At 49.2% G+C, this 14,432-nt stretch overlaps 1 protein-coding gene across 1 annotated transcript; it reads right to left on the reverse strand.

The window, feature by feature from the left end:
• Positions 1-8,187: 8,187 nt before the first annotated feature.
• On the reverse strand, positions 8,188-14,432 carry LTBR (lymphotoxin beta receptor). Its single transcript, XM_082421518.1, has 10 exons — positions 14,163-14,432; positions 13,929-14,025; positions 13,551-13,676; positions 13,315-13,467; positions 12,872-12,968; positions 12,646-12,737; positions 10,591-10,698; positions 10,253-10,278; positions 9,430-9,658; positions 8,188-9,096 (listed from the first exon to the last, which is right to left on the reverse strand). Exons 1-10 carry the CDS (start codon positions 14,256-14,258, stop codon positions 8,855-8,857), a joined length of 1,266 nt encoding a protein of 421 aa, XP_082277644.1. The 5' UTR covers positions 14,259-14,432; the 3' UTR covers positions 8,188-8,854.

Here is a 14,432-nt window from a genome sequence, read left to right on the forward strand (position 1 = left end):
AAGTGTGATGGGCAATGACTTAAGAATGGGTTGGGGAGGGTGAGTGGGCGGCAGTCTTAGATATTAAACTAAATTAACTCTAAAGTATAATTCCTTTAGGATGGATTGTTACATCAGAAATGCCTTCAGGATGGACCTGGAGACTGTCACACAGAGTGAAGTAGGTCAGAAAGAGAAAAACAAATATCGTATATTAATGCATATATGTGGAATCTAGAAAAATGGTACAGATGAGCCTATCTGCAAAGCAGAAATAGAGATACAGACGTAGAGAACAAACGTGGACACCAACGGGGGAAAGGGAGGGGTGGGATGAATTGGGAGATTGGGATTGACATATATACACTACTATGTATAAAACAGATAACTAATGAGAACCTGCAGTATAGCGCAGGGAACTCTACTCAGTGCTCTGTGATGACCTAAATGGGAAGGAAATCCAAAAAAGAGGGGATATATGTATACATATAGCTAATTCACTTCGCTGTACAGCAGAAACTAATACAACATTGTAAAGCAACTATACCCCAATATAAATAAATAAAATAAATAAATAAATTAATTAAAAAAACCAGAAAAAAAAAAAAAGAAATGCCTTCAGCTACGAGACCAATAATGTAGACCAAGCTCACGTATTAAAATATGAAATAAAATTTAGCAAACAGAATCCCAGAGCTACATTAAAAGAAGAATACTTCAAGATCAAGTGTGGTTTATTCCAGAAAGTAAAGATAGTTTAGTATTAGGAAACTGATTTATGTAATTCATCAGATTAATAGAATTAAGGGGAAAAGTAGTGTAATTGTCTTTGTAGATGCTCAAAAGACATTTGTTTTCTTCTCATAAAAACTCAATATCCATTGTTAATTTAAAAACTCAGTGAAATGGTAAGAGATGGATATTTCCTTAGCATAATAAAATAAATATATCAGGGCTTCCCTGGTGGCGCAGTGGTTGGGAGTCTGCCTGCCAATGCAGGGGACACGGGTTCGAGCCCTGGTCTGGGAAGATCCCACATGCCGCGGAGCGACTACGCCCGTGAGCCACAACTACTGAGCCTGCGCGTCTGGAGCCTGTGCTCCGCAACAAGAGAGGCCGCGATAGTGAGAGGCCCGCGCACCGCGATGAAGAGTGGCCCCCACTTGCCGCAACTAGAGAAAGCCCTCGCACAGAAATGAAGACCCAACACAGCTGTAAATTAATTAATTAATTAATTAATTTAAAAATAAATAAATAAATAAATCTATTTCAACTCCTGCTTAATAGGGACATACTGAAAATATTTCCATTAAAATCAGGATCAAGACAGCAATGTCCATTAATGCCATTACTACTCAACATTCTTCTGGAGGTATTAGACGATGCATTTAGACTAGATTAAAATATATTAGAAGCATAAAATTAGACAGCAGAGGTTAATTTCATATTTTTTATAGTTGATAATCTAAGAGAATCAACTGAAAACCTATTTTAGTTGATAAGAGAATTCAGTAGGTGGCTGGGTGAAAAGACAGAAATAAATTCCATTTCTAAGGCACTTACAAAGATGAAACATCTAGGAATGAATTTAAGAGATACTCAAGATCTATATTTTAAAAACATTAAACACTGAAATACTACTGAGAGACATAAAAGGAATCAACAAATAGAAAGGCATATCGTGTTCTCGAAAGACTAGCACCAGAAAGACATGAGGGAGTTTTTTTTTTCTTTTCTTTTCTACTAGATAAACTGATGTTCATGTGGAAAAACAAATAAGAAAATATGGCTGGGACAATTTTGAAAAAGGAGGTTAAAAGGAGCCCCATAGATATTAAGATATAAAGCTAAAATATATAATTGGAAGACTGTAGTGCTAGCAAATTAAAAAGCCAGATCTAAGAAAGAGAATTGAAAATCCAGAATTAAATTCAAATTCACACACAAATTTAGTTTATGATAATGGTAGTGTTTTAAATTAGTGAAGAAAAAATCATTGTTTGGGCTTCCCTGGTGGCGCAGTGATTGGGAATCCGCCTGCCAATGCAGCGGACACGGGTTTGAGCCCTGGTCTGGGAAGATCCCACATGCCGCGGAGCAACTAAGCCCGTGAGCCACAATTACTGAGCCTGCGCGTCTGGAGCCTGTGCTCCGCAACAAGAGAGGCCGCGATAGTGAGAGGCCCGCGCACCGCGATGAAGAGTGGCCCCCGCTTGCCACAACTAGCGAAAGCCCTCACACAGAAACGAAGACCCAACACAGCCATAAATAAATAAATAAATAAATTAATTAATTTAAAAAAATCATTGTTCAATAGATGATTTGGGGGATAACAAGATAATATTTCATAATTATCCAGAAGAAAAATGGTAAGAGAAATGAACAGTTAGTGGAAAATAAATTACAAATGACTCTTTAACATATGAAAGTTAAAGAGTCACAATGAAATGAAAAACTTTACTCACAACAAAAAAATGCAAATAAAAATGACATTGAGATACCATTTTTCACCTTTCAGATTGGCAAAGATTAAAATGTTTGCTAGCACACCAAGGTTGGTATTTGTGTATGAAAATGGCACTTATAAACTGCTGATGTTCAATCTCTATGGAGGGCAATTTGGCAATATTTGTCAAAATAAAGTATATATATCTTTTGACCCCCAATTTTATTTCTAGCAAATTTTTAACAGTAATACTTCCACATGTGCAAAACAACATACATTATTGTAGAATTGTTTTTAATAGTCAAGATTGGAAATTAATTAAAAATCATCCAAGGGATCTAGTTAAATGGTGCAGATATTGGGATCCCATACAATGAGATACTATGAAGATATAAAAATTAAGGAGGACGTTTTGATACTGGTACGGAATTATGGCCAAGTTATTTTGATAAATGAAAAAGGCAAAAGGAAAAATATGCAAAGAATTTGCTACCATTTGTGGAAAAAAAGGAGGAAGTTATATATGTGTATATATTTGCTTGAATATGCATAAATCAATAACAATAACAATAACATTGGTTGCTTCCAGGGAGGGGACACCTTGCTGGTTGAGGGGCAGTAGTGAAAGAGAAACATTTCACTGTTTACTCTTTGATACTTTTTGAATTTTGAGCCATGTGAATAAATTACCTACCCCAAAAGAGGAAATAAAGTTAAAACTAAAAAAGAAAAGGAAAACTTGACTTATTGTGATTTACACATATGGAGGTTTGCTTTTTCTCTCACAAACGGAAGCCCAGAAGTAGGTGTTCACTGACTGTTGGTTCAGCTGCTCAATGATGCCTCACAAGCCAAGCCCTTTCTTTTCTTCCAGGACTTCCATCCTCAGAGAATTGGCTTTTTATCTCCATGGCTTTTCTTCATGATAGCAAGATGGCTGCCACAGTGCAGGCATCATGTCCTCACACAAACATCCCCCAGACAAGAAAGAAGAGACAAGGAAAGCCAAAAACTTTCTCCTGATGATACTTTTTGTCCTGAGAAGGAAGACTTCCCTGTCCATGTCATTGGCCAGAATGGATCCCATGCTTATCCCAAACCAATTCCTAGCAAAGGGTAATGGGTTTACTGGCCCTTGAAATTGGGGAAAAGGCCTCCCCTCCTGATATCAAGGAATCTTTGTCCTAGTACAGAAATAGTGTTCTGTTCCTAGGAAAGGGGCAGAAGTCTGTTGGGTGGGTAGTAGACAGAGTCCGCTCAGCTGTCAATGTGAACCACTCCATCTTTTGAAAAGAGAAATTCTTAATTACCCCAAGACCGCATACCGCCATATCTCCCGTTGCACTGCCCTACACTCGATTTCGTCCATCTCCCTTGTGGACTGTGGCCTTAGCCTCGCACTGGCCTCCTGCACCCATGTTGACATTGGCTGGACTCAGTGTTGGCTTTCGGGCCACCCTGCGTCGCATGCATGACCGTGGCCTGCTCGGTGACCAGGACGTGCACGGCCCAGTGTCCGGCCCTCTGAGGCGCCCACCCGACTCGCCCCCAGCCCGCCCGCCCACCTCTTGGGCCGAGGCCGTGGTCAGGCCTAGCCGGGCACCAACCGAACCGTGTCTGACTTCGACGCCTTCTACCAGGCATGACAGCGACAGAGAACAGATGGGGCCAAGAAGGGCTTCTCCTGGGACAAGACCCGAGATACGCTTTCGTCTTTGTTCTGCTCACAATCTTCATCATCATGGACTTTTTTTCTTAATCGCAGAGCAGAAGGAAGGCGAGCAGCCCCCAGCCAGCATCCCCTACCCCCAAGAAAATGGCCTTGCCTGTCATCTTGAACCCGTTGTCTTCCATTGGCTACCTCTGCTGGGGTCCGAAGGAACTGCTCTCCCCTTCCTGTTCCCCAGCCGGCCAGCTTAGCCATTGACCCCTCTGGTCCAGGAAAGGAGGCTTTTCCATGCCTGAGAAAGAGGCCCCCAGCGAAGCATCCCCAAAGCCCGAGAGTGAGGGGTTTCCTGGAGGCTCTGGGGTGCCTGCTTCCAGATGTGGTCAATTTCTGGAACACTTGCTCTGGCTTCCTTGTAAAGCCCTGAGCAAGACTCGTCTGCTCCTGCCCCACGTGTGTAGCGTGGGGTCCTCTAACCCTGAAACGTGCAACGTGACCAGTTGTGGCTGCCAAAAGAAAAATTCTGGAGTGGTATGAAACTCTTCTTTCTGTGAGTTCCGCAAGCCGTGGATGAGACCTATTGTAGGGTAAGGATGTGATCTGTGGGGACCTGGCCATTCTTCGGTGGTCAGCCCCAGACCCCACTCCCCCTTCTGTTGGTGGAGTGTGGGAGTGGGAAAGAAAGCAAGGTCATGAGCATAAGGAATAAGGCTTCCTGTGCCCACGCTTATCTAGTGTATGACCTTGGAGAAGTTCCTCTGTGGGCATGATGGCAGAGGAACAAGTCGTTTGCTCTCTTGAGGTCTGCCACACTTATTATCCATGTTCTAACGGGCTCAGTGATTAAAATATGATGCCAGTAGAGTCAGGTTTATCCTTGGGACAGTGTGCCTGGCACCTGGTCATCCCTTGACCAGCCGGACCCATCACTAACTGTGCAGCCCATCCCTTCCCAGAAATAGAACAACAAACCGGGAGTTTGAGTTGCCTGAATGTGGGCAGACCCTGCAAGCCAAGTCCTTGAAACATGGTGACTTGAGACTGTGGGAACTGGGGGAGTTTGAGTAGACAGGACTGCTGAAGGACACATGGTGGAAACTCACTTCCTTATTCAGAGCTAGTTGAGGATTTTTTTTTTAACCTCTATGCCTAATTGGTGCTTATCAGTGGGTCATCACTTGGCTAGAGGTGTGATAATCAGCTCTCTTAACGCTGAATCACTGCATGTGGGGCGTGAACTAGCTGTGAGATGGTAGGGACTCTAGTGTGTATGCACTGTTGAGTGTAAAGCTGGGGTGGGATGGGGGGATAGAAAACCTTTGCAGGACATCTACTATAAGGGTGAGGGCCTAAGTCTAGGTTCTAAACAAAGCCAGAGGTGCTTTGCTACTATTAATACCAATTTCTGCACTCAGTCTTTTGTGTGAAATCCTTGTATAATTGGGGATAAACCCATAGCTAGTTCAACTTGGTCTCTTGGGAACCATTCTGTTTTCTCTAGCCTTGGAGGTTGGGGGCAAGCTCTTAGTCATGGCTTTACAGTGACCATATGATTCAGTAGTAAAGATTTAAGCCCACTCTGGTTCAGACATGCTGGGCTCAGCGAGCCTTAGTTTGGGTGGAAGGGCATATGTACTTTAAAAAAGAACATTTAATGCTATTGTGTTTCATATTTGGAAAACAAGAGGGAAAGTCTGTTCTTTTCAAAACACAAACTACAGGAAGTGAAGCTTAGTAAAACGTACGGAGAGTAGTGATTCTCAACCAAGGAGTTGCGGCATAACAGAGTGTCCCTGGGGCAAGATTCTATCAAAGTTTCCATCAAATGGGGTTGGGGTTCTTTGGGGGTTTATTTGTAAAAGCACTAGTGGTCTGTGATATCTGGACGTTTCTCATGGGCTCTTTGACACAGACCTCTCAAGTTTGTTTTCTCTCAGTGAAGATCACAGCCAAGAACATTCCTTGGGCCCCAGGACATGGAGGTAGATAGAAAATCCCAGAAGGTTTGGGGTGGGGGATGGGGTCCAGACTCTGTGAAACTTCTAGAACATTCCATGCAATTCCAAACAGGGTAGACAATAAAGTTTATAAACCATCCAAAAAAAAAGAAAAGACTAGCTGGATTCAGACTTAATTACCCCATTATTAACTACCATTTTATCCGGTAGTTTCATTAGCATCATTTCCTTAAAAAAATTTCCCTCCTTTTATTTTGTTGAAAAAGAAAAGTATAAATTTTTTTTTTTTTTTAATCTAAACACCTTGGAACAATGATTAAGGAATCACGTTGTCTAGTGCTAGGATATGGCAAGAGCAGGAGGATTTAACTCTCTAAAAATACAGCTCACATTATTTACTTCTCAAAAAAGGAAGTTGGATTTAGTACTTTCAAGGTCAACCTTAAATAACCCATCCGTATCCAACCTTGAATAACCCTCCCCACCTTGAAGGGTCCCAGCAACAGAGTCATAACATCAGACCCAGATGGTGGCCTTTTATGGAAGGAGCAGTCAGCTGGCAGCAGCTCCCCTCACAATCCTTCAACCTAAGACCGAGCAGCATGGTAGATAAATTCTGGGGGCCCAAACATTTACAAACAATAAGAGAGCTTGAAAGATTTAAAGTTCTTTTTGGGGAAAAAAGAAAATACAGGCATATTCGGAGATGTTGCAAGTTCCGGCCCAGACCACTACAATAAAGCGAATCACACGAATTTTTGAGTTTCCCACTGCATCTAAAAATTATACATATATGTAGTCTATTAAGTGTGCAATAATAGCATTATGTCTAAAAACCAATGTACATGGCTTCATTTAAAAATACTTTATTGCTGAAAAATGCTAACCATCATCAATAATGCAGGGTTGCCACAATTTGTAAAAAAACAGACAGAAAACCCCACACAATACAGCGAGGTACGCCTGCAAGATAAGAAGAAATAAAGTGAAAGTCACGAGTGCTCCTTCTGGGTTGAAGGAGGCCGGCCTCTATCTCTTCACCAACAGAATGTGAACTTGGCCTCTAAATTTATGTCAATTTATGTCTAAAGTGTGTATCTTTCCCTTCATCCAAACTTGCCAAATACTTTTGCACTTTGCCTTGAGCCTGGGGGTTTGAGAGTTGGCTGAGACTTGATGCCGGTGGGACATGCAGGAGGTCTGATGACTTCAGAAAACCAGCCCATTTTACCCGTTCAGAGAAATTCTATTTTTGCCCAACAGGCCTCTAGAGCCAGCCTAATGGGGGGTGGGGGCGCATCACAGCCATGTGCAGCTGAACTGGGCAAGTGACTTACCCTCTCTGGGCCTCAGTTTCCTCATTTGTTAAATGGGAAGAGTCATCGTACCTACCTCCTGGGGGGGTTGTGCAGGTTGCATAAGGTCACGTTGCACAGCATTGAGAACACTGCCTGCCACGTTGTCAGCGATTGCTGGCCAATACTGTCATCACCTGAATTCCATATCCTGGCCTCTCACACAAATACCTTGTGGGATTATATTTTACAGTTTTGACCTGTGCCTTTGACATGGCCCCAGTGGAACAGTGTTCCTCTGTAAATCCCAAGGGACTCCCCTAGCGGTCCAGGGGTTAAGACTCTGCACTTTCCTTTTTTTTTTTTTATTTTTATAAATTTATTTATTTATTTATTTTTGGCTGTGTTGGGTCTTCATTGCTGCGCACGGGCTTTCTTTTAGTTGTGGCAAGCATGGGCTACTCTTCGTTGCGGTGCGCGGGCTTCTCATTGTCATGGCTTCTCTTGTTGCGGAACATGGGCTCTAGGCACACGGGCTTCGGTAGTCGTGGCACGTGGGCTCAGTAGTTGTGGCTCGCAAGCTCTAGAGCTCAGGCTCAGTAGTTGTGGTGCACGGGCTTTGTTGCTCCGCAGCATGTGGGATCTTCCCAGACCAGGGCTCAAACCCCTGTCCCCTGCATTGGCAGGCGGATTCTTAACCACTGCGCCACCAGGGAAGACCAAGACTCCACACTTACAAATGCACAGGTTCGATCCCTGGTCAGGGAACTAGAATCCCACATGCCGTGTGGCACGGCCAAAAAAAAAAAAAAAAAAAAAAAAAAATCCCAAGGAAATCAATGATCTAGGTCTCAGTCTCCTCTTTATTTGCATGTGGTTACAACTCATAAATACACTCACCGTTTTCCTCCCTCTCCAAAACTCTCCCTTATACATAGAACCCCACCCAAGCCCCTGGTTATAAGGATTCCCTTTCCTGTCTAGAAGGGGAGGGTGGTCCTCCTTGTCACTCCATCTTCATGTAGGGTCTCCCTCAGTCCATGTGAAGTGTGGGCCCTCGAAGGGCCTCTGAAGCTTGGGGATAATGAGCACCACGAATCCGCCAGAGGTCCCGGCCGTGCCCTTGAGCGACCACGTGGCTGGTTCCCTTCTGTGCCATGCTTGGGGTACAGATGCCAGGGGGCAGCAGTTAGCGTCACATGTCCTGTCCGTGCCTGAGGCCGAGCTGGTGCTGCCCCAGTGGGCAGGGGGTCTGCAGTGGAGTCCCGGGCCTGCTCAGGCGGTGGTGAGAGTCCTGCAGGGACACCATTCCCAGCCAGTGCTGGCACTGCTCTCAGAGACATGTCTGAGGCCCGGCCCCTCGGGGTCCAGCTCTCGGGGCCCTACCCAGGCCCTTGGTCAGTCCTGTGCGGGGAGGGCGGCCTCGAGGAGGAGGCGCTCTCAGGCCTCCCTTCTCCTGGCTTCTCCAGACAACATCAGGCGTGGGTGACGAATTGGGTCCTTGGTCCCGTTAGAGGGTGTGGCACCCCAGTGTCTCTGTCTCAGCCAGGTGCCAAGCTTTGCCATCCTCCTGGTAGGGTGTGGAGAGCCCGGGAGGGCTAGGGGCACCCTCTTCAGGGATGGGGTACGGAGGCTCTGGGGGAGCGGGGGGGTCTCCGGGGCCCCGTGCTCCCCCCAATACCGGCCCGTTGTAGATGTAGATGTTGCCGGTGACAGTCACTGACCCGCCGGTGACGTGAATGCCATTGGTGCCTGTGGGAAGGAAGGCGGAGTGAGAGGGGTGAGGGGCAAGTTTGAGGGGAAGGCCTGTGTACCCCCAGCATCAGACCCCAGCTTCCCCAGGGCCCCTATCCGCCATCTCCCCTTCCGCTCTGTCCCCCTCCATCGGCGTTCTTGAGCTCTGTGTTCATTCCCCGGTTTCTTGGTTCTCAGTCTCTTCCCTTCTCTGTAGTCGGGACACTCTGGCTGCTGGAGCCTCCTCTTGCACCCGGTTTAGTCTCCTCATTTCTGCCTGGCTCACACTCTCTCTCCCTGCCCACCCTCCCTCCCCACCCACTCTGCTCCCTGCGCCTGCCCCAGGCTCACCGTGGGCCACCTGGCCTTGCTCTGGGAGCTCAGCCTCCAGCTCCCTGGCCTGGCTCAGAGGACTCTGCTGTTGTAGCGCCTCTTCCTCCAAACCTGGGGTCGCCGGGACCCCGGCCGAAGCTGGAGTCAAGTCTCCAGAGGTGGGCAGAAGTGGCTCTACCAGGTCAGGGTACTGTGGGTTGACCCTCGGGGGCTCCCAGCTTCCTTCAGCAGTATTTGATTCCTCTCCCTGCAGGACAGAGGCCGAGAACCAAGCAATGACGTGGGCCTCAGACCCCATCTTTCTTTAATTCCTCCCCCCTCCCCACCCCATGCTTAGGCGGCTCAGCGCCCTCTTCCGCTCCTCATCAGGCTCCCTGCCTCAGGGCCTTTGCACTTGATGTTTCCTCTTCCTGGAGCTCCTGGAGCACTTTCCCCGATACATCCCGACAGCTGGCTCCCTGTTTTCTTCAGCTCTCTGCTCAAATATCAGCTGATCACAGAGGCCCTCTCTGTCCACTCTAAGATAATATACCCCCATCTATTGCCACTGTCACTGTCGCCCTACCATGCTTTATTTAGCAATTATCACTACCTGAGGTACAGCTGTCTAAATTTATTCTGGCTCCACTGGTTTGTAACTCTGGGAGGACAGACAGTTTGCTTTGCTCACTGCTGTTTCCACTGTGCCTTGAACAGTGCCTGGCACACCGTGTGCTCGATAAATTATTAGTTGAATGAATGAATGGTTGTTGAAGCTGCAGACTCTTTTCCTGCCTGCCCCCCCACCTGGTTCACCTGTCCCCCTGCCCCTCCTTGCTGCCTCCTCAGCCTTCCCCGTTACCTCTGGATGCCTCTTGAGCAGGGATCCTGCAATAGAAAATGAAACGGCAGGCCTCAGTCCCCCAGGCTTTCCCCCTCCACACATGCCATGATACGGCACTGCCCACCCTGGGCTCCCCAGAAAGATCGGGTTATCATTACCCTTATCTCCAGCCTCAGAATGGGGGGGCTGGATGGAGGCGACGTCTATGTGGGGGGCAGGTGTTGGGCGTCTTGAGGGTGTGAAGGTGCAGAAGGGTCATCCCTGGGGGAGCCGAATATCCCCTCCAGCCCCCCGCCCCCATCTAGGTAGGCACAGACCCAGGCCTGCATCCCTGCCTGCACGCTGCTCCTTCCTACCCAGCTTTCTGCAGAGAGAGGGGTGGCTCTTCCAGGTGCAGGCGAGGACAGTGGTGAGGAGCAGAAAGGAGACCAGCGGCAACAAGACGGCCAGCACCAGCATCGTTCCTGCAGGACGGCAGACAGGACGGGGCGTGAGGACCCGAGCAGGCTGGGGGGCGGGCAGCTAAGGAAGAGCTCTCCAGTTCTCCGGCCACCCAGACAGAAAAGGGGGAGCAGCTTTCCCCTTCCAGTCCCACAACGGTTCCTAAAGGAGGAGTTGGAGAAACTTCCCTCGGGTTACAGAGAAGGGGCACTAAGCCTGACTACGGGGGGACCTCCTGACAGCCAGCAGAAACTCTGCCGCGGATGGAGATGTTCGGGGTGGGTGCGGGTGGCCACCGGCACGGGGGCAGCCTTGTGGATGAGGACGGGCACTTGCAGGGGCTGAAAGTGGGAGTGGGAAGCAATAAGGGAGGGTGGGGAGTCTGTAAGCAGACGCAGGCCACAGGGTAAAGTCACGTTTCTGCGGACTTGACCATCTTACAGAGAGACCCACAGCTGCGGGAGCTGAGGTTGTCCTTCTGCAGCTGTGGAGGTGTTTACAGGGGTGACGGAGCCGGGATCCTGGCTTCTGAACTCTGCCTGTGGCTGCCTGGCACAGGAGGGCTGCCCGGTCTCCACCCGCGGCTCAGGGCAGGTCCCGGGAGGGAGGGAAGCGGAGGCGGGGTTTCTCAGGTGCCCACATGTAGCCATGGTAACTGCTGCCTTCCTACGGGCCTCATGCTGCCATCAACAGCATGGAGTCTACCATGCCCATCGCCTGTGTCACCTGTGCCTGAGGAAGATCGGGAGCACTTGGACATTTGCACACTGGGAGTTTGCCCTTTGTGATCCACCTAATTCCATGGCCTAAGGGAGTCCAGAATGGGAGGTGTGGGGAAAAATTAGACCCAGAGTCTTGGACACCTGGGTTCCTGCCCAGTTGTGTATTTTTCATATACAAAATGAGATTAGCTTACATACTCTCTAAAATTCCAGCTCTAAAATGCCAATCGTTTTTGATACACAGTTAAAAATTAATACGAGGATGTGGAAAATATTTATGATATAGTTGAATGAAAAATCAAGTTACAAACATTCAAATGACTGCACTTTTAGAAAAAAAATTATTTTTTTCTATTGCACAGAAAAATGTCTGGGAAGATATATTCAAAAGTGTTGAGTGGATATGCTAGGTGATGGTTCTGTGGGTGATGTTTAGTTTTGTTTATCTGAATTTTCTAATTTTCTGCAGTCTGCATGTATTATGGCATGGATTTTGGAGTAAGAGAGACTTAGAATAGGTCTTCATAACACCAGTTACCACGTGGATGATCTTGGGCAAGTCACCTAACCTCTCTGGGCCTCGGTTTCCTCATCTAGTCAGTGAGGATAGTAATAAGACTATTTCATAGGATCATTATGAGGGTTAAATGAGTTATTGAAAGTCAAGTGTTCACAGAGTGCCTGACGCACTAGCTCTCAATAAATGGAAGCTATGACTATCAATACTTGGTAATTTTTTAAAGTTAAGGAAATAAACTTTCCCCTGATTAATAACAACTACAGTCATTAGAAACATCCTGCAATCCTCTATTAGGCGAGGAAACCAATGACTCCACAGAAAAGACCAAGAAAGCATCAAGTGTAGAATCTTCTCTCGAATAACGGAGGGTGTAACCTACTACAGAGATTTCCAGTCTAGTAAATGGATTATGTGATGGTGGCATGTCCAAAACAATGACGGTGATGTCAGTTACAACTACATCTCCGTGTGGGCGTACTATTACATATAACTTATAAGTTGTGTGTAGGACATATAACTTAAAAAGTGTGTGTGTGTGTGTGTGTGTGTGTGTGTGTGTGTTTGTGTGTAATTAACCTGGCCCAGGGATACTCCAATTTCCCTTTGAGGAACGTTTCTTCTTGCCTCAATTCTGACTGGAAAGGATTCATCATTTTCCCGTTTTTTTTAGATGGCTAGAATTAAGGCATCCTCCCAGATGCTCCCTGCCCCTGCCCCTGGCCCCTCACCTGGCATCTCGGAGGGCTCTGGCGGATTTCTGCAGCTGGTGTCAGACCGGGAGGTGCCTGGCGCTGCCTCTACGAGGCCCTGGTCCTCACACCTGTAGAGGAAAGCGCCCGGCTCAGGTGGGCTCCTGGCGGGAAGTGGGAGGCGGTCTGTGGAGGTGAGCAGTGGACGGGGCTGTCAGCAGCTGGGGCTGGGAGGGTGGGAGGAACACGGACCTGGCACCCTCACCTGGTGTGGGGCTGGCAGCGGGCGCTGGGGGAGGACGTGTTCTGGAAGTGCCCTGCCTTACAGGGGACACAGTTGCTGTTAGCCTTCCTGTCTTCATCTGGCAAGAGAAACGCATGGCCAGCCAGGGTGAGTGGGCAAAGGGGGCCCAGCTGTGGGCTTCCTTTACGCCCACTGGACGGCCCCCTCCCTGACCACCCACTGCAATCCGTAGTTTGCAGCATCTTTCCTGATCTCCGAATTGCCCGAGCTTCCTCCCAGGGCTGGGAAGACCCCCGAACCCTGCACCATCCCAGCTTCATTTCTCTGCAGGTCCCACCTGTGAGCCTTGCTCAGGCAGGGAGAAGAGGCCTGGGGCCTCACCATGGATACAACCCCATGCACCCTGCCCCCTTCAAGATCACCCGCCTCCTCCCCCCGCCCCTTTGCCCCCAGTGACCTCTGACCTTTGAGCTCGGCTTCAGTGCCAGGCGGGCAGTGGGAGAGTGACTCGCAGTGTACACACTCAGAGCCCCAAAAGACGCAGAACAGACCGGGCTGGCAGCGGCACCGGGTTTTGTGTTTGCTAGTGCAAGGCGTGATCTCCACGAAGCCCAGCACTGGTGAGGAGACGGAGGGCTCAGCAGAGGGGCTGCACTCCAGGAGACCCCAGCCCCCATCCCCGCCAGAACACCCCGCTCACTCTGGTCACAGGGGCGGCACAGCTGGCAGATGGAGAGATGGTTCCAGTGCTCGTTGTAGGAATTTTCGGGGCACGTGGCACAAGTGGTGTCCTGGTCGGGGCCACATTCAGCTGAGACGTGTGTGCCTAGGAGGTGAGCGGGGCAGTAAGAGTGTCAGGGGACTCGGGTTCCACCATCCCCTCTGCTGCTTGTTGTGTGACCCTGGGCCTGCCCCGGTGCCTACGCGGGAGGGACGGCCGGTGTTTCTCACTCTCTGCTTCTGCCAGTTGGTATTCCTGGAAGCTGGCGTCCACCTTCCGTCTGAGGCAGCGATGTGGGCTGGAGCCCCCTGTAACCCACCTCCCCGTTCCAGGCTTCCTCTGGCCCCCGCCTCTCACCTGGGGGGCAGCGGGAGCAGCAGACGTGATGCTTGGGCTCGTAGTACTCCTTTTCCTGGTACCGGCAGGTTTGGTTCTCCGTGCGGTATGGGGGCACCTTCAAGGGGAGATGGAGGGGGGGAGAATTATTCAAGAGTCAGCTGGGAAGGGCAGAGGGACTACAGAGAGGGCGGCCCAGACCCCTCTTCCCTAGCTAAGCCCACCCCCACCCGCTGGCCTGGGTTCCTCCCTCACCGGCTGGGGCTGGGATGCTGCCAGGAGACCCCAGAGGCCCAATATGAGCGGCCCCCAGGCCAGGCCGCGGGGGGAGGCGGTCCACGGCAGGCGCATGGCGGCCAGTCAGCCAGCCGAGCAGATGGGTGGAGGCCTGGGAGGAAGGTGGGAGGCCTGGACGTCCCGGGCAGTGGTGGCAGCAGCCTCCCGAGCCCAGAGGCTGGGACAGGACTCGGCCGACTTGCCCCCGGGGGCCAGAGCGGCCGGGCCTGGCCTGGCCTCCAGGGCTCC

The sequence above is a fragment of the Balaenoptera physalus genome, assembly GCF_965194825.1.
Source record: "Balaenoptera physalus genome assembly, chromosome: 13".
NCBI classification, from domain to species: domain Eukaryota; kingdom Metazoa; phylum Chordata; class Mammalia; order Artiodactyla; family Balaenopteridae; genus Balaenoptera; species Balaenoptera physalus.

Bases quoted from the DNA above. Each gene is read 5' to 3' on its own strand.
- LTBR (XM_082421518.1), bottom strand. From the start codon at position 14,258: ATGCGCCTGCCGTGGACCGCCTCCCCCCGCGGCCTGGCCTGGGGGCCG. The intron at 13,468-13,550 runs GTGAGCGGGGTG...TCTCCTCACCAG, and splicing joins GTGCCGCCCCTGTGACCAGA to TGCTGGGCTTCGTGGAGATC. The intron at 10,699-12,645 runs GTGAGGGGCCAG...GCCGTCCTGCAG, and splicing joins AGAGCCCTCCGAGATGCCAG to GAACGATGCTGGTGCTGGCC.